General features: G+C 37.2%; 1 protein-coding gene across 1 annotated transcript in view; it reads left to right on the top strand.

Annotated features, from left to right (window-relative positions):
• The first annotated feature begins 6,005 nt into the window (after nucleotides 1-6,005).
• CAV1 (caveolin 1) overlaps nucleotides 6,006-18,964 on the top strand; it is a 49,528-nt gene continuing 36,569 nt past the window's right edge. Inside the window, exons 1-2 of the mRNA XM_053716692.1 lie at nucleotides 6,006-6,195; nucleotides 10,936-11,106. Coding sequence (XP_053572667.1) covers nucleotides 6,166-6,195; nucleotides 10,936-11,106 — 201 coding nt within the window. The 5' untranslated portion in view covers nucleotides 6,006-6,165. The remainder of the gene's footprint in view (nucleotides 6,196-10,935; nucleotides 11,107-18,964) is intronic.

Here is an 18,964-nt window from a genome sequence, read left to right as displayed (position 1 = left end):
CCACACATAATGTATATGCAGTATGTGCACCTCACTCCACAGGCACTTGAGCAGGTAGGGAGCACTGAAATCAATTTCATACAGTCCAAATGACATGGTCCAGCCAAGTGGTGAACTGTAAGTAATGTCTGAGCTTGGGTTTAGAATGCAGTGGATGGAAAGTTGAGGGCATCATTTCATTCATTGGGGCCGATTTAGCAGCGGATGCTGCTTATTCCGCACGAGCCTTCTTAAGACCACTGCTCCGTAACTCATCCACCACCTCTGAGGTGGCGGACTGCAATCATCCCGATGACCCGATCAGATACGATCGGGATGATTGACACCCTCTGCTAGGGGACAATTGGCTGTGAATGTGCAGGGGTGGCATTGCACAAGCATTTCACCAGAAATGTTTGTGCAATGGTAAAGGCCGACAGCGTATGCTGTCTGCATTTAGCGATGTAAGGCAGACATGATTCGGTACAGCGAATCATGTCCGCCCGACAATTGATAAATCGGCCCCTTAGGCTCAAGCAGCACTATTTCTCGAGCTGGCCCTGTTTAGCATTAAAAAATGGGTTGAGTTTTAAAACTATAACTACTGTATTTGAGGATATTATTATTTTCAGGAATTTTATTTATTCTTTTTTTTTCTTTGCCTGGAAAAATTTCTGTGATGCAGGGCTTAATGTAAGAGCACCTGGCACTGCTAAAATATCTTAGTTGGAAGTGAATATTAATCAAACTGCAATGTTTTCAATGGGATTTAATCTGTGTTTGCTTTCTAGATTCCTATGCATTATTTATCTAACAAATTAGACAGTTTTGTGTTTTGAAACAAACTGACAAGCATAGGAATTGCAGAGACAGATGAGGTAAAGGGCTTCTTTCATACACTGAGTGATGTGAGAAAACTTCTAACATGTCTAAGGAAAGCCTTGTCCTGCCCACTTGATAATTCTATGACACCCTTTATAATTTCAGGAAACACATAATTATAACAGTGTTTAAAAATACAAACTGCAAATCTGTATATGAAATACAGAATACAAACATATCATGCCAAAGCAAACTACAGAACTTTCAATTGAAAAAAATAATTTTGTATATTGCTTAGGGGGTTACGAGTTCAGTTGAACTTTGCTGTAGAAACCTGCTGGGCAAGCACGCTTTACTGAATTTAGGCTATTGAAAACCCTACCCAAGATTATTCAGTTATTATGGTAACTTAACATTTTCTAGTACAAGTCCTTAACAGGCCAGAGTAACTTAACATTGATATTTCCTATTTCAAACCACCATTTCTAAAATGACCCAAGGGACTGGGAAGCTAGGGGGCTAACTTAAAAGGACAGTCTAATCAAAATTAAACTTTCATGCTTCAGATAGGGCATGTAATATTAAACAACTTTCCAAATTACTTTTATCATCAAATTTGCTTTGTTCTCTTGGTTTTCTTTCTTGGAAAGCTAAACCTAGGAAGACCTATTTTCAAATTTCTAAACCCTTGAAGGCTGCCTCTTATCAGCAAGACACTCCTAGTTCATGTGTGTCATATATATAACATTGTGCTCACTCATGTGGAGTATTTATAAGTCAGCACTGATTGGCTAAAATGCAAGTCTGTCAAAAGATCTAAGATAAGGGAGGCAGTCTGCAGAGGCTTTGATACAAGGTTATCACAAAGATAAAAAGTGTATTATTATAACTGTGTTGGTTATGCAAAACTGGGGAATGAATAATAAAAGGGATTATCTATCTTTTAAACAATATAAAATATGGAGTAGACTGTCCCTTTACCATTAATATTTCCTATTTCAAACCACCATTTCTAAAGTGCCTCAAGAGACTGAGAAGTAGGGGACTAACTTAATATTGATATTTTCTTATTTCAAATCACCATTTCTTAAGCGCCTCAAGGAAATGAGAAGCAGTGGCATACATTTTGGCCCTACAGACCCTGCAATGCAGGGGGGGGCAGGTAAGATGTCCACCTTTTCAGGTCCTGTGGGCTGCAGCAGGGCCACATCATCTGCTAGGGACCAGTAGCAGGAAGCAGATTGAGGCCACAGAGTGATCTGTGCTCACAATGCATATTCATATTATTGCAAGGCCACTCCGTGGCAGGTCAGGCTGTATGGGGGGGGGGGTTGAATGTTAGGGGCTAGGGTGAACCAAGAACAACAATTGCTGGGGGCCCTAGAAAAAAAAGTTAGGGAAAGTGCTTAGTGATCTAGGTGGGTGGAGTTTAGATGGTGGGTCAGATAAATGGAGGAGTCTGAATTGCCTGGGGAAAGTTTTTTTTTAGTCTCTCTGGGTTATACTGTTACAAGGTTGAGGTTATAGCCTCCTGGTGCAGGCTTTGGATAGTCACGTTTCCCATATAAATAACAAAATTGGAAAAGCTGGATTCACCTCCAAATTCAGAATCAATCTGCAAGTTGTGAGATGATTGGGATGTGTGTTATTCTGTACTCATTTCTTATTTTGATTTTATGTTAAATCTTCATCTATTTCTTTTCAGCTCATCTTATACTCGATTTGTGTCTCAGTATATTTATTACCCCTCTCCACCTGCCTCCATCTCATACTCACACGTTTTCCATCTCTCCTCTCTCTCTTTCACTCTCAATCTTTTCCCCTTTTGCTTTCTTTTTTTTTCAAAATTGAATTTCAAATCACTGTCCCAGCATCTCAGACTTACAGTAATTCCTAATGTTCACCACACACAATAGTTTTTTTCTTCTAATGACCTACATTTTATTTCCTCTCTCAGCCACTCTTCATGTTGGCCCCTCCTCTTCTGCCCATAAAACAGTTTGTAAATCTACTATATTGGCTCTGCTATCTTCCAAATGAAAATTTCAGCTTCTTGCAAATTCCTTCATGACGTTGTGTCCCCATATCTCAGACATTATTTGTAAACGCTCCACCTTTTTCCAATTTAGTGACATTAAAAAAATTATATTTCCAACTAGATATATGAAGTACGCAGTGACCTGAAATATGAGTATCTAATAAAATAATTTTATGTTACGACACATGCAGCTTATGAGTGCATAGTTCAGGCTACAGCATTCAGGAATGCCCACTATGACATGTTATACAAAAATAGACTAGAGAAGTTTTACTCAGCATAGACCTGCTTGACTTATCTGGTGTAGCATTGTCTTATCCCAGGGTTCTTCAAACCCTATTTTTATGCTTTGTCTGAAAATTTTTGAAAAAATATACAACAAGATTTTTGGCAAAGTGACTAAAATGTGTGTGTGCTTTATTCCTGATTGTAGTCAAAATTGAAAGTGTTGTGAAAGGTAATAATACACACACACCACACTCTCATACAACACACACACTCTCATACATTACAAACACATACCACATGCTCTCATACAACACACACACCCCACACACTTATATCACACACACACAACACACACTCTCATAAAACACACTCTCATACAACACACACACCACAAACACTCATGTAAAACACACACCATATGCTCTCATACAACACACACACCCCACAAACTCATATAACACTCACAACACACACACACACACTCATATAAAACACACACCATATGCTCTCATACAACACACACACACTCATAAAACACACACTCATATGACACACACTCTCATACAACACACTCTCATATAAAACACACACCATATGCTCTCATACAACACACACACATTCATATAACACACTCTCATACAACACACACACCTCACACACTCATATAAAACACAAACCATATGCTCTCATACAACACACACACACTCATATAACACACACTCTCATACAACACACTCTCATATAAAACACACACCATATGCTCTCATACAACAAACACACACTCATATAACACACACTCATATAACACACTCTCATACAACACACACACCACACACACTCATATAAAACACAAACCATATGTTCTCATTCAACACACACTCATATAAAACACACACCATATGCTCTCATACAACAAACACACACTCATATAACACACACTCATATAACACACACTCATATAACACACTCTCATACAACACACACACCACACACACTCATATAAAACACAAACCATATGTTCTCATTCAACACACACACTCATATAAAACACACACCATTTGCTCTCATACAACAAACACACACTCATATAACACACACTCATATAACACACTCTCATACAACACACACACACCACACACACTCATATAAAACACACACCATATGCTCTCATACAACACACACACCGCGCACAATAACACACACAACACACACTCTCCTACAACACACACTCATATAACAAACAAACACTCTCCTACAACACACACAAGTCACGACCCAGTAATGAGTCTCAGACCATGGTTTTAAGAAGCCTGACTTAGCCTATTTTTAATGGGATATGAAACCCACAAATGTTCTTTGGTGATTCAGACAGAGCATACCATTTAAAAAAGTTTCCAGTTTATTTCTATTATAAAATTTGCTACGCTCCTATGATATTCTTTGTTGAAGAGATACCTAGGTAGGCATCTGGCGCACTACATGGCAGGAAATAGTGCTACCATATAGTGCTCTTGCAAATGGATAACATTCTTACAGACCTGCTGCCATGTTGTGCTACAGAAATGGGACAGCTCCTAAGCATTACGTCCCTGCTTTTAAACAAAAGATACCAAGAGAACAAAGAAAAATTGGTTATAGAAGTAGATAAGAAAATTGTTTAAAATTGCATGCTCTATCTAAATCAAGAATGAAAAATGTTAGGTTTCATATACCTTTAAATAGATATGTTTGTAGTGAACATGTTAGCTAGGAGTGAGGTCACTTAGCTATAATGTCTGTGGACGTCGGAAAAAGAACTCTCACTTTACATTTTTCATACCAAACCCTCTTCACTTATATTTTTATACATAATGTAACATTTAGGGCAAAACTTGTGTCTTCCCAGGCAACAAAACAGTGTCCACAAAACATAATATATTGATTAACAAATTATTTCTATAGGGGATCAAATGCTCATCAAATTACCCTCCCTTTGGATTTTGTTTTCTTTAGTTTTCAGATATTCATGATCATATCTTACTTCAGTATTTGATTGGTCACTGTTTTTGTCACATGATATCTATGTATACAATTTACTTTTGAATAAACATTATCAAATTTTCTAAATATACTTTCAAATTTGTATATTATTTGTTTGTTTTTTCAACTTGAGTGTTTTCATTTTTTCCAAGCACGGAAGGAATTCCCTCTCATTAGGTCACTATAATTGTTTGCTTTTGACATGTCGGTGTGTGGCTTCCTGGTCTGCTACTCTGCTTAGCTTGTGTGTTTATACATACATATATTTTAAAGAGGTTTTAATCCCTATTGGATTTTGTTTCTCCATTTGCATATTTGATGAACAAATTTTACACATCAAATACACAAACACACATGCGCACAATCTCTGTATATTGCAAATAAAGTAGGTAAATAAGTAATATTTGATGGGAAACTGGGGGACAAACAAAAACACCAGAGAGCTGTATTTGAGTCAGTGGGCCTTAGTTTGGTAAAGAAGCTCTGCAGGTTATTTAATACTATGCAATATACTCTATAGGTATCATGTTAACAAGGGTTCTAAAGCATGAACTGGGAATATGGCAGTGTTTTTATAACTTGATGAATGGATTATCTAAACTATGATTTTTGCCACTTTCTCCAAAGTTTAAGGACTATAATTTGATAAATTCAAGTTAAAAGATCCAGTCTTAGCTGAAGTTATCTGAAGTTACAATGTAGAACAGCATCTGCCATACAGAGAATATTTTCCCAGTATAGGAGATGGTGCATTCTAGCAAAATCTATTAAGGCAGTGTCTCAAGATCAAAACTTTACATCCAGATGAAAACTTTGTGGCTTGGAGCACCTTATTTCTTTTTGCTCCTTGAGGCTCAGGGATGTGTCTCTGTTCAACTCTGCTGTCATCCAAGCCAAAACCAGGCTGAACAAACATTGGAGCTCAGCCAGCAACATCATGCACACACACACACAGCCACCTCCTTCCCCTCCTTCCCATAGCTGTGCCTTTACACAATACAGTATCTTCCTCTTTTGGGATCTTTTAAATCATACCTCACTGAAAGCTCAGTCAGAACTCCCAGCAACTGAAGGACATCATGTCTGGTGGCAAATACATAGATGAGGAGGTAGGACTGATTACTGGTCGTTGCCTTTGGCAAGTTATACGTTACTTTGCAGCAACTAAAAGATTAAGGCTGGAACTGTCAGTGTTTTTCTAATATCTGGTCTTTCACAGCTCTATAAAGTTTGTATTTTACCTATCCCTGTAACTAACATACATTAGATGCTTTTTTTTTACCAACTACTTCAGCTGGTGCTAAAAGTTTGCACAATATCAAAGATAAAAAGTTCAGCCATGTATCTCTACTTGTCTTGTACAGCTCCAAATAATATACAATATTACTGCTGTGCACGAGATGAGGAAAAAAGCACTCTTGGAAATACCTATGTAATAACAATTTTGCTTGGGGGAGTAGGGACTGGAATGTAACTTGGCTCTCCATACAAAGTGTTTATGATGTATGGGCTGTGCTTGGCATGCTGTTGCCTATTGATATATCATTCAGAGGATGGGAGGCAGCGGTGGAGTGCATGGAGCCCAGGTGTGTTGATACAGCTATGGGGAGTGTCTGCTTTTGCTTGCCATGATTTTATATAGTTATTATAGGGGGCTGAATTAACAGGAGAAGATAAATGCTATTGATAAGATCACTCAATCAGAATAAGTGCTAAATATAAATTTTGTTTAGAGAAATATAAAATGTAGGAATCCTTAAGAACGCTGATGACTACCATTACATTTTAGTTCTTATTTTTAGACAGGGATTGCCAGATTTAATAGCTGTACTAGGAAGTTATCTAGCACAGTTTTAAAGGGATATGACAAGGACATTAAAGATTATTTTTTTACTTTTTTGTAAAAAAAAAAATAGTCCTTGTCCATTGCTTCCTAGGGAGTCAAAAACTAAATTCTTTAACCTAGGTTTTCTTCAAAATGCTGCAAATCAAAAGCTTGTTTAGGCAATTTCCATCAATTTAAAGAAAATTTAGGTTACAAAATTAGTTTATTGGCATCTCTAGATATTTTTTTAATATCCTTTTAAATAACAATTAAATTTCCCATAAAATGTATATTTATGTGTAATAAATAAAATTTGTAATGGACTGTTATCATTTATTTTGTCTGCTTTTCCTGTAATTTATGCCAGACAAATTCTGAAATTCTAGCTGGAGTGTATTCTTCAGGATATATAACCCAGGCCCTACAACATGATGGACAGTGAATACTTAATCATTATAAGATGTAATTTATTTTGGTTCCTGATTGGCTTCAGCAGTTAAATACAACTCAATAGGCTTTTGTATGGGTATATTCATGGGCCATAAATTGCCGTAATGATGATTTTGCAGACATTAAAATCAAATACTTCTAGAATTTTACAATACAATGGTCATTTGCTGATATATACTGTACACATATAAAATTACTTTAATATCTATTTACACACCTTTATTTTTATTAGGACAAAAAAAAAAGAGAAGGATTGGGTTAAAATTAACTAAACTCAGATAAACACACTTTACCTAGATCAAATTGTATAGCAATCCTGATCAAGACTTTGTGACAATCACACTCATGTAGTATGAAATGTTATCAAAATAATAATAATAATTCAAAAAAGAAATAGTGTTGAAGCCTTTTTTTGGAAGCTAAGGGGTTAAAATCACTCAACAGTCGCTTTTGCCTGTGTAGAAAAATCAAAGAAGAATGATATTTGTGCTTCACATCTAACTTTGATATTAAATCACTGCACAGTGTTTTACAGCCTAGAAAATATATCCATAATGCTATACTATATATTCTTGCACATGCTTTAACCAGTCCTTTAAACATCACACAATGTTAAAAAATACAAAGGGTGTATCCTGAGCACAGGACAACATGTGATAATAATGTGTTAAAAAAAGGACACTAGGGCTGACATTCTATGAGAAAAAGTTTCAATCCATTTGATTCTCATAATAAGAGCAACTTATATTTCCCAAGTTAAGGATATTCATTGTCAATTTGCCATCACTGTAATATACCAGATGTTTATGAACTAGTTTATTAATGTATCCTCATTGCCTACTGCACTTCACTGGAGTACTGGTATGTGAAGAAGAAATGTTTATGTTCAGAAAGTTTCCAATGATGTGTGAAGAATTACTGCCATCTATGTCTATGTGGTGTTGTGGAGGCAAGTCTGTCTATACATTACAGAGCATCTAGATGATATATTCATGTCCCTCTGAAGGTATATTCTGAACCTTTGAAGACATGATTAATGAACACTCACAGCTATCAAGGATTTTTTGACAACATCATAACTGTATAAGATTAAAACATAAACTAAGAATGAAGAGAATCTACAAAAATGCATTAAAATATTTCAGCCATGGATTCCTTTCAGTCAGGGTATCGAGAGTGGAAGCCTAAAACCACAGACCATCTTCCAAGGAAGCCGCAACTCATTTAAATGCCCCCTTTAGCATTAAAATTAATGTAAAACTCATCAACAAAACCCCACAACCCCTCCCCAGAGACTGTACAAATACCTATCATCTGCACATCACTTTTCACAGAGACCTAACTTGTTAGCACATTGTGGCTCTGCCCTTAAAATAAGATACAGGCTGCTAAATTCCTGGGATTCAATATACCTTTAGCAACAGCTTGCAACTTTTGAACATAGTTTGGGATTTTGTCAGACATTTCTGTTGAAGAGAAGAGCTGAACAAAAGTGAATGCATAAAGGAATTGTACTATGTCTTATACATTACACACTATCATATGGTTGTTTACATTCCATGCGGTGCATATTTTAGCCCAAATAATGATTTGTTACTTAAATTAGAATGTAATTTAATTTTGGTAAAAAAATGCACTCTTCTGGTGTTTACTATGGGAATTCCAAGGGTAGCAACATATTGCCATTTTATGATATGAAAATTACCAGCAAATCACGAATTAGAATTAGAAAATTAGAAAAAGTAATTTATCATACTAAATTATTTGCTTGGTCAAATACAGTTATGAGAGAACTCACTAGGCCCTAGGCTAAAGTTACTACAAGTAATTAGCTCTATCAATCTATCTACCTATCTATATGAATGTATCTATATATATGTATGTATCTATGTCTGTCTTTCTATCTGTTTGTCTGTCTATCATCCATCTATCTAGCTAATTACATATTGTCTATATTTTTTTTCAGTATTTAGATGGGCTGTGGAGCTTTAGTTACAACCTTGGGACAGGGTATTATGTAAAAAAAATGTTTTTTTTCCTCTTGCTTATTTTAATGTAACTGAGCTAATAATTTAAAATAATAGATTGATTTGACTTAAATGGCCACTAAACCCAAAATCTTTCTTCCATGATTCATATAGAGAATACAAATTTAAACAACATTACAATTTACTTCTATTATTTATTTTGCTTAATTTTTTAGATATCCTTAGTTGAAGAAAAAGCAATGCACATTGGTGAGCCAATCACAATTGGCTTCTATGTGTAGCAACCAATCAGCAGCTTCTGAGCATATCTATATATGCTTTTCAGCAAAGAATATCAAGAGAATAAACGACATTATATAATAGAAGTAAATTAGAAAGATGTTTAAAATTGCATTCTCTTTATAAATCATGAAAGAAAAAATGTGGGTTTCTACTTTCATGTCCCTTTAAGAGAGTCACATCTGGATGCACAACGTAGAGTACTGTTTTCCACCTAGCATGCCATGGTACACTAGCCCCCAGTTGCAGGTGTGACAGGACAAATGTATCTTCAAGTATAAGTATACTCCAACAAACCTTAAAACTAAGAAAATGGAGAATTGTGCAATAACGTTTGTATTCAAAACTGCACTAAAGGGAAAGTCTATGTAAAAGCTACATTGCAAAACAACTGCATTAAAACAAATTATGTATTTTGACTGAAAAATGTGCAGGGTTTTGCTACTTGTAATACAACATGGTAGAATTCATATCCATTGTCTCCTTTGCTGTAGCCAATAAGAGACAGATAAACTCCTGCGCTGATCTAAACAATGAACAGTATGCAGCAAGTTCATTACAAGTACAGCAAATATATAGCATGCTTGACATCCTCTGTAAAAGGCACTTTAATTGGCAATAAAAAATAAAAAAACATGCATAAAAAAGTATTTTGTTTCTGCAGATTTTGGTACGCCTCATTTCTACATATGAACTGTTGCTGGTATGAGATGGCTTTAAATAGTAAAGGCAGACAACTTTTTATTTATGTAAATACAATTAGAAATTGGCGCAGAGATGCTGCATAGAATGAACATCAAGAATGATAAGATGGAGATGCTGCTGCACAGAGAAGTTAGCTTCCTGGATCTCAGTGAGTGAGTGTTGTAGCCCCCTCTGGTAGGCAAGGGGTTAATGGTTGTTCTGTGCACTGCATCAGAGGGGAATCACACACATACATATACGGGTGTGGCGCTCAGGCCTTCCCCACGCAAACTTGCTGCTCTTCTAGCCTAGGGGTGTGGCAGGGGGTTGCCTATCCGGGAGGGGTCTCGGAATCCCCTAGGAATGAAGAGTATTCACGATGTAAAATCGCTATCCGATGACCCCTGCTGGAGGGAGTCGGTGCTCTGGTACAGAGGGGTGTGGTATTTTGCATGGATCCTTTTATAAACCAAGCCTTGGCAGTACAGTGCGAGAGAAGTTTGCTCAGCTCACTCTGACAACTCTGTTACTTCCCATCTATGTTTGTAACTTGCTAAAAGTTTTCTTTTTTTCTTTTTCTTCTTTCTACATCTCTTCCTTTCCCCCCCACCAATACACCCCAGGGTGTCCTATACACTACCCCTATCTTCAGGGATCAAGGCAACATCTATAAACCTAATAACAAGAACATGGCAGAGGAGACCTACAGCGAGAAGGCAGTCCGGGACATGCACACCAAAGAGATAGACCTGGTCAACCGGGATCCCAAGCATCTCAATGACGATGTAGTAAAGGTAAGGGGGAGAGGGCTGGGTTGGGAGAAATGACAGCTACTTCCATATTAATTAGCATATTGTTATATATATATATATATATATATATATATATATATATATATATATATATATATATATATATATATATATATATATATATATATATATATATATATATAGAAGCCTGACACATTTGTTGATGTAATATTAACATGTAACAATATAATTGTTTTGAAGATTGCTAAACCAGAATAACATATATGCTGCACCTTTGGAGATGTCCATTTAGTCAATGTTCATATTGTAATGTATTTTACTAGACTTGTTCAGATAAAGCAAAATAAACATGCTGCATTAACCCTTTGGCTGTATTAGAGGGCTTGCAATGCCTGTTCTCTCTCACTGGTAGCTAATGCCTCTTGCATATATAGAAACTGCCCACTGCAATCAGAAAGGGTTAACTGCTTACATGTTTTAGAATTTTGATTGCCACAACATAACATATTAATCAGTTAGGAACTTGTCAGTAATGTTTCTTTGGTTCCTGTCTGTGACTGAACATAGAAACCCCACAAGGGAAAGTCTGGATTGCTTTTTTTTTTTTTTTTTACATTACTGTAATGTTAAAGGTAATTCTAGGATAAATGTGAAGTCCATACTTAAAAAGAAGCAAGTAATATATCACTATCATGGCTGCACAATGACCTCATAGCCTGGGGAGCAATGACATGTTAGTGAAAACTTTGACTACTTATTTTCTCGAACTTTATGCAAACTTTTATAAATACAGTGTTGGTGATTTTAGGAACTCCACCTGATTCTTTTATTCTCATTGTGATTTTAGGAACTCCACCTGATTCTTTTATTCTCATTGTGACAGTTATTAAATAAGTGGATCAATGTCACAGTATGTGTGTGCGCGTACACATGGGTGTGTGTGATTTTGTCTCTAGACTTATGCCGCTTGTCTGCCAAGAATTTGTACCACATAAACTGGCAAACAAGACATTTCATTGTTGAGGAATTGCACATTCAGTCTTAATAATGTAATCAGTTACAGTTTGAATGTTGCTTTAAGGGATATTGCTTCACTGATGAGTACGGATCATCTGTGCCATTTTTTATGCTACAGATGTTAAGCTCTTGGTGTTTAATAGAATGTAATAATAATGACGGCTTAATTGAAACAATCTGTGTTTCCAGTTAGAAAATGGCGCTTAATGTATTTGGTATTTTAATTAAAGGGATATAAAGGTCAAAATTGAAATGTGCATGGGTGCATTTACATTTGAAATATAAGCATTTTTGCAATATACTTTAATTAGCAAAAATGTTTCTAGTAAAATGTATTAATGTTTTTCAGCGGCATACGTACATATCCTGTAAGGACTTGTGCACTAGTATTCAGACAGCATGCTTACAGTGGTGTGTACTGCTTCTGAAGATGTCATTTGTGTCTTACTGCTGACTCTCTGAGGTGTCGTGTTTCAATACTGGTGCATGGGGTCATTAAGCATATGTGCATATGCTGCAGAAAAATGGTAAAAACTTTTACTAGAAGCATTTTTGCTAATGGAAGTATATAGAAAAAATGCTTATATTTAAAATTGAAGTGCTCACATGCATACTTAATTTTTGACCTTTCTATCCCTTTAAGTAGTGCATTTTTCCTTGTGTAATATGCATGGCCGACGTAGCAAAATGTGGCAGCATTTATTGGTTGGCCAACTGTGATTCTGGGAAAATCCAGGTGGGTCCCAATGAACAGATCATTAAAGTGATGGTTTAACAAACACTAGGATTTACCATCACTACAAATAAAGTTGAGTTTAAGTGATCAATTATCAAAAAAGGGTTCTAAACTGACCCTGACTGTGCCGCTGCACCTCGTTAAACTCAGAGACTCCGACCTCCCACGGCACAATACTCTTCTACCAATGAGTTGACATTTGCACAGCTAAACCAACAGCTGTTCTAGAGTACAGAACACTGTCAGATGGCACGCACGGCTATTGGTTTGGAGGTGCAAACGTCACCTTATTGAAGGAGAACGCTGTGCTGTGGGCAGCCGGAGCTGCTGAGTTTAGCGAGGTGCAGCAGCACAGTCAGGGTAAGTTTAGCACCCTTATTTTAGTAACTGATTACTTAAACTCAACTTTATTTTTATTGATGGTAAATCCTAGCATTTGTTAAACACTCTGATTTACCATCCCTTTACAGGGTCACAAAATAACAGTGACTACCACATTATAGTAGGTGATTTATACACGCCTTCGATGCATGGTGGCCTGTAACCTTTGCTGCCAAATGGGCTTGCAATTTGCTGGATAGTTTGTGCAAGTGCATTTAATTAATTCCCTGTGTCACAGTCTGTACTTATCCTTTATATGTTGCCTGCCTGTATAGCCGTACAACTGAATTATCATTAACACCTTAGGGATTCAGCCCTAATGGGTGAAATAGGCTGGTTGTTTGTTTCACCCATGTGCTTTGCCCTGTGCTTTGCTGAAACTTTGCTGTAAGGTAAGGGGCATTTTCTGTGCAAACTATTCTTGGGCTCTAATGACTAGACTATCGTTTGATAAGCAAGTCTGCAATATGTTTGCAGTTAAGCTACTTAGCTGTTTTTAATTTTGAAATATTTGCACCATTTGCCCAGTGCCCACCCACTGTTGAGGTCTATGCGCATACGTAGCCACTGGTTGGTGTGTATCCTTTGTGAGTACACTTGATTGACAGGAAAGCATGCCTATCTTGCCTGTATGCACCTTGCGCAGAGTTAAAAATGACAGCCTTTTTTAATAAAATAAATATATTACACCCTTGCTAAGAAAACTGTTTTGGGGCTACAGAACCCAAAGAAAACACGCTAGGGAATACCATTATTTAGTATGTTTTTAGAAACATGTATGGTGATGTGCATAGGCCACACAAGGTCAACTGTATTTTCAGATTCTGACCTGCGAAATACTTTTTTTTAACCTGTATTATACATGTAAATGCACAGACGTATTTAATTGCTGCACAATCACAGCAAGATGTATAGAGCCCTGTATGAAGGTTAAGCCAAAGCTATTCGCATGTATTAAATGTGATTGTGTGCAAAGTACACAAATAAAGGCACCCGTTGCACCTGTAGATTTATCATTTTGAGAACCCTTAATAGTCTAACTTATGTTCTGAATGATGAATTCTGCATTCCCATAGCTAATAAGCAGCCATATTCCAACACACACCCTCAGATGGCAACTGTAATGCATTCTCTAAGCGAATGAGTCACTGATTTTTCCAAAGGCGGAATGTGCATAAAAGACAGAATTATTATTTTTTTTGTTTTCTGAAGTGAAAATCACTGTTCACTGAATCAAGGTTTGAATTACATTTCAAAGGTCCATTGCTACAGGTTACTGTGTTTATTAAACCTACATATCCAGGTACGTAGCGTACATCACATTTGTAGTCACCAACCAGGCCCAAATATGAATTTGCTATACAAGCATCTATTATTCTGCCAGTGTAGTTTTTCACTACATCTAAATGATGCTAGAGAAACAATGGTAACCTCTGTTTTTTCTTACAGTTTTAAAAATGTTTTAAAAATCTTTGCATCATTTTTACATATCATCTTGTGAAATATTAATTTAGTGATTATTACTAGTATGAAATGACAGAATGACATGTTATTGTTAAATGTTATATACTGTGGAGAACACTAGGTGGTACAATAACTAGGGACAGTTCTCTCACATCTGTTTAAAGGAACAGTGGAACCATGTTATTTTTCACTAGTGACTTTTTCTTGCTACATGCTTTTACCCCAGCAAAACGGAAAAACACATAGCTAAAGTCCCACTTGGAAGCCACAGTACATTACAGCTCCTGAGTAGGACATTGTTGGTGAACCAATCAGACATGGCATACTTCTGTATTCGCCAGTGACCATCCATGTCCTGCTCAGGAATGCGTTTTTCAGCTCCTGAGATGGACTTTAGCCATGTGTTTTACCCCTTTGCAAAGGTTAAACAGATAGTTAGCAAGTGGCTTTAGCCATGTGTTTTACCCCTTTGCAAAGGTTAAACAGATAGTTAGCAAGTGGCAAACATGACACAATCTAATAAATAATCATCATAATAACAATAAAATATCCCTTTAAATGGTGCTCCTTTGTGTGCACAATGGAATGTTTTTGAGTTTAAAGGGACAGTCTAGCCAAAATTAAACTTTCATGATTCAGATAGGGCATGAAATTTTAAACAACTTTCCAAATGACTTTTATCATTAAAGTGAAGGTAAACTTTGGTGAATGAAAGCCCGTTTTTTAAAAATACTATTAAAAACCAGAGCACTTTCATTCATCAAAGTTTATAAAGCAGCCATTTTGTTAAAAAAAATTACCTTTTTTTCTTTTCACAGCTAGAGCAGCTTCCCCCACCTAGAGATCCTCTATTCACACGTCAGCAATGACTAATCCTGCTTCCTCCAATCACAGCTTTCCCCCCAGGGTAGTCATTGCATGAGGCCATGCTGTGATTGGAGGAAGCAGGATTAGTCTTTGCTGACGTGTGAATAGAGGACCTTTAGGTGGGGGAAGCTGCTCTAGCTGTGAAAAGAAAAAAAGGTAATTTTCTTAACAAAACGGCCGCATTGTAAACTTTGATGAATGAAAGTGCCCCTGTTTTTAATAGTATTTAAAAAAAAAACGGGCTTTCATTAACCAAAGTTTACCTTCACTTTAAATTTGCTTTGTTCCCTTTGTGGTATTTTTGAAAAGCTAAACCTAGGTAGGCTCAAACTGATTTCTAAACCGTTGAAAACCGCATCTTAGCTCAGAGCATTTTAAAAGTTTTTCACAGTTTGACAGTACTAGTTCATGTGTGTCATATAAATAACATTGTGCTCACTCCCGTGGAGTTTTTTAAGAGTCTGCACTGATTGGCTAACCTGCATGTCTATCAAAAGCACTGAGATAAGGGGGCAGTCTGCAGAGGCTTAGATACAAGGTTATCACAGAGGTAAAAAGTATATGAATATAACTGTGTTGGTTATGCAAAACTGGGGAATGGATAATAAAGGGATTATCTATCTTTTTAAACAATAAAAATTCTGGTGTAGACTGTCCCTTTAATGTCTTTTTTCATGTTAATTATGGCTTCATCTTATTAATTTCACATATTTTTTTTATAATAAATCTATAAATATGAACACACTGTTCCATAAAATCTATGACAATTTGTAGCCAAGTAAGTTTCAGTTCTGCAGAAAAAAACCTTACAGCCTTTACTCAACTATGCACGGTGGTGCTCAAGAGCAACAATGCACTAGCTAGCTGCTGATTGGCTGCACACACTTGGCTCTTGTCCTTAATTCACCTGATGTGTTTAGCTAGCTCCCAGTAGTGTATTGCTGTTCTTTTACCCCGCATGCCCGATGTCTTGGGGTCACATTTGACTCAGATCTTTCTTTCACTCCTCACATCCAGTCCTTGGCTAAAGCCTGCCACTTCCACCTTAAAAACATCGCTAAAATTAGACATTTCCTTACACAAGACACAACTAAGATTTTAATCCACTCTCTCATCCTTTCCCACCTCGATTACTGCAACTCTGTCCTCTCTGGTCTCCCCTGCTGCCGCCTAGCTCCTTTACAATCCATAATGAATGCCTCTGCCAGGCTCATCTTCCTTACATGTCGCTCTTCATCTGCTGCACCTCTCTGCCAATACCTTCACTGGCTTCCTCTTGCCTCTAGGATCAAACACAAAATTCTATTCTCATTCTCACATACAAAGCCCTTAACTGCACTGTTTCCCCCTATATCTCAGACCTTGAGGCTCCTTTATCAATCTCCGTATGGAGCTTGAAGGGCCGTGTTTCTGGCTAGTCTTCAGACTCGCCAGAAACAGCAGTTATGAAGCAGCGGTCTAAAGACCGCTGCTCCATAACCCTGTCCGCCTGCTCTGATGAGGCTTACAGGAATCACCGGTATTCAACCCGATCGAGTACGATCGGGTTGATTGACACCTATCCCCTGAACCCCTTTAGCATGTAAGCCTAAGAGTCCAGTTGTTTGTAGATCATCTTCTTAAGAGCTGACTACAACAGTGTGACTCTTGGCAGGGCCCTCTACCCGTTTGATCCCTATAAATGTTTTGTTGTACTCCGCATTTGTTTATAGCGCTGCAGAATCTGTTGGCGCTCTACAAATAACTAAAAATAATAATAATAATAATAAAATGATGCCAAGAGAATGAAGAGAAAATTAAGTAAATTTAATAATAGAAGTAAATTGGAACTTTTTTTTTAAATTTGTCATGGTAAGGTGACAGTACGTTCGCTTATGAACTAGTGGCACCACTACTATGCTTGTGTCCGCAGGGGGGGAGATTGGGGTCGAGCAGGGGTGCTACCAGGAGCCAGCAGGGAGGTGGTGGGCTGGTATTTCTCTGAGCTAGGACTTGCTCTTCCCTCTCCTCATTCTTAGAAACTGTTTTGCTTATTGTGTGGTAAAGCTGTTTTTAACAAAACACTGTGGGGGCCGATTTAGCTCCGTATAGAACTATATGCAACTGTTTCCGCAAGAGCCTTCAGTCTCGCTGGAAACAGGAGTTAAGAAGCAGCGGTCTTAAGACCACAGCTCCTTAACTCGTCCGCAACCTCTGAGGCGGCGGATAGTAATCCGCCCGATCGCACACGATCGGGTTGATTGACACCCCCTGCTAGCGGCCGCGAATGTGCAGGGGATGGCATTGCACAGCGTATCATGTCTGCCCGCACTTTGGTAATTCGGCCCCTGTATATGCATATGGCTATCTGTGTAGGGATTGTGCACCCCTTTGGATGAATGTACCCAGAATCCTTTGCACTAAAATAATTTTTTGCTTAGGCGGACATGGATAAACAGGTTTTCTCATAATTTCAACTTGGAAACTACTGTGCATCCCTTATGTAATGCTATACATAGTTTAACACTTTTAACACTTTAATTACATTTGATTCATGCAACATGATATGCATTAATTTAGTTTGATTCATGCAACATGATATGCTACACTCTATAATCTGACATGAGCATTTATGGATAAAAAAAATTAGCTTCCCTTACTTTCCCACTAAGACTTCAAATAGCACTATTAACCAGTGCCCTTGTATTGTTAGATCTGAATCTGGTCCACTGCCCCATGCATTATACTCATTACAGTCTATTAGTGTAATGAATATATCATAATGGTTTGTTCCAGTTGTTGCTGTTTATATTTGTTGCAGTTCATATATTCTAACACTAGGGACAAGCATGAGGTATAACAGTGAAATGGGTGTGTTATCTTCAGTTAATAAAAAGGTCTTGAAGTTGAACAATGGTGCCTTCATGAGTTCTGTGCATTCTATAACAGGAGATCTTTACATGGTGTCCGAAGTAAACAGATTTATTTAAGTTTGATTGTCATGGCTGCAAGCAGACAGCAAGTGCCTCCTATGGACTTTGATAAAGGCAATGTATGTGAGCACTGGACAAGATAGAGAGAGCTCATGGAATTATTATTTGCTGGCCCTGATGCTGTCTGTTGTGCTTAAAAGGACAGTCTTTATTATCAATGCTGATAAAGATTAAGCCCAGGCAATTGCTGCTTCCACTGTACTAAAGTATGTTAAGGCACTGTTCTCAGTAAAGGGCGAGTTAATGGGTGTAGAAACATTAGTAAAACTGGTGCTCGGTGTCACAGGCATTGTGTAGCCCAAGATTACATTCTTATTTTGGGAAAATTATAAAAATCATATTGGTGTGCATGCAGTGTTTTTATGTGTGAGATATGTGCGCAGAGTTTGTGTGTGCAGTGTTTTTGTGTGTGAGTTGTGTGTGTAGTGCTTTTATGTTTGAG

The sequence above is a fragment of the Bombina bombina genome, chromosome 6 (assembly GCF_027579735.1).
Source record: "Bombina bombina isolate aBomBom1 chromosome 6, aBomBom1.pri, whole genome shotgun sequence".
Classification (NCBI taxonomy): Eukaryota; Metazoa; Chordata; class Amphibia; order Anura; family Bombinatoridae; genus Bombina; species Bombina bombina.
Note: the sequence above shows the minus strand (reverse complement) of the source record. Positions and strands in the feature narration are given on the sequence as shown.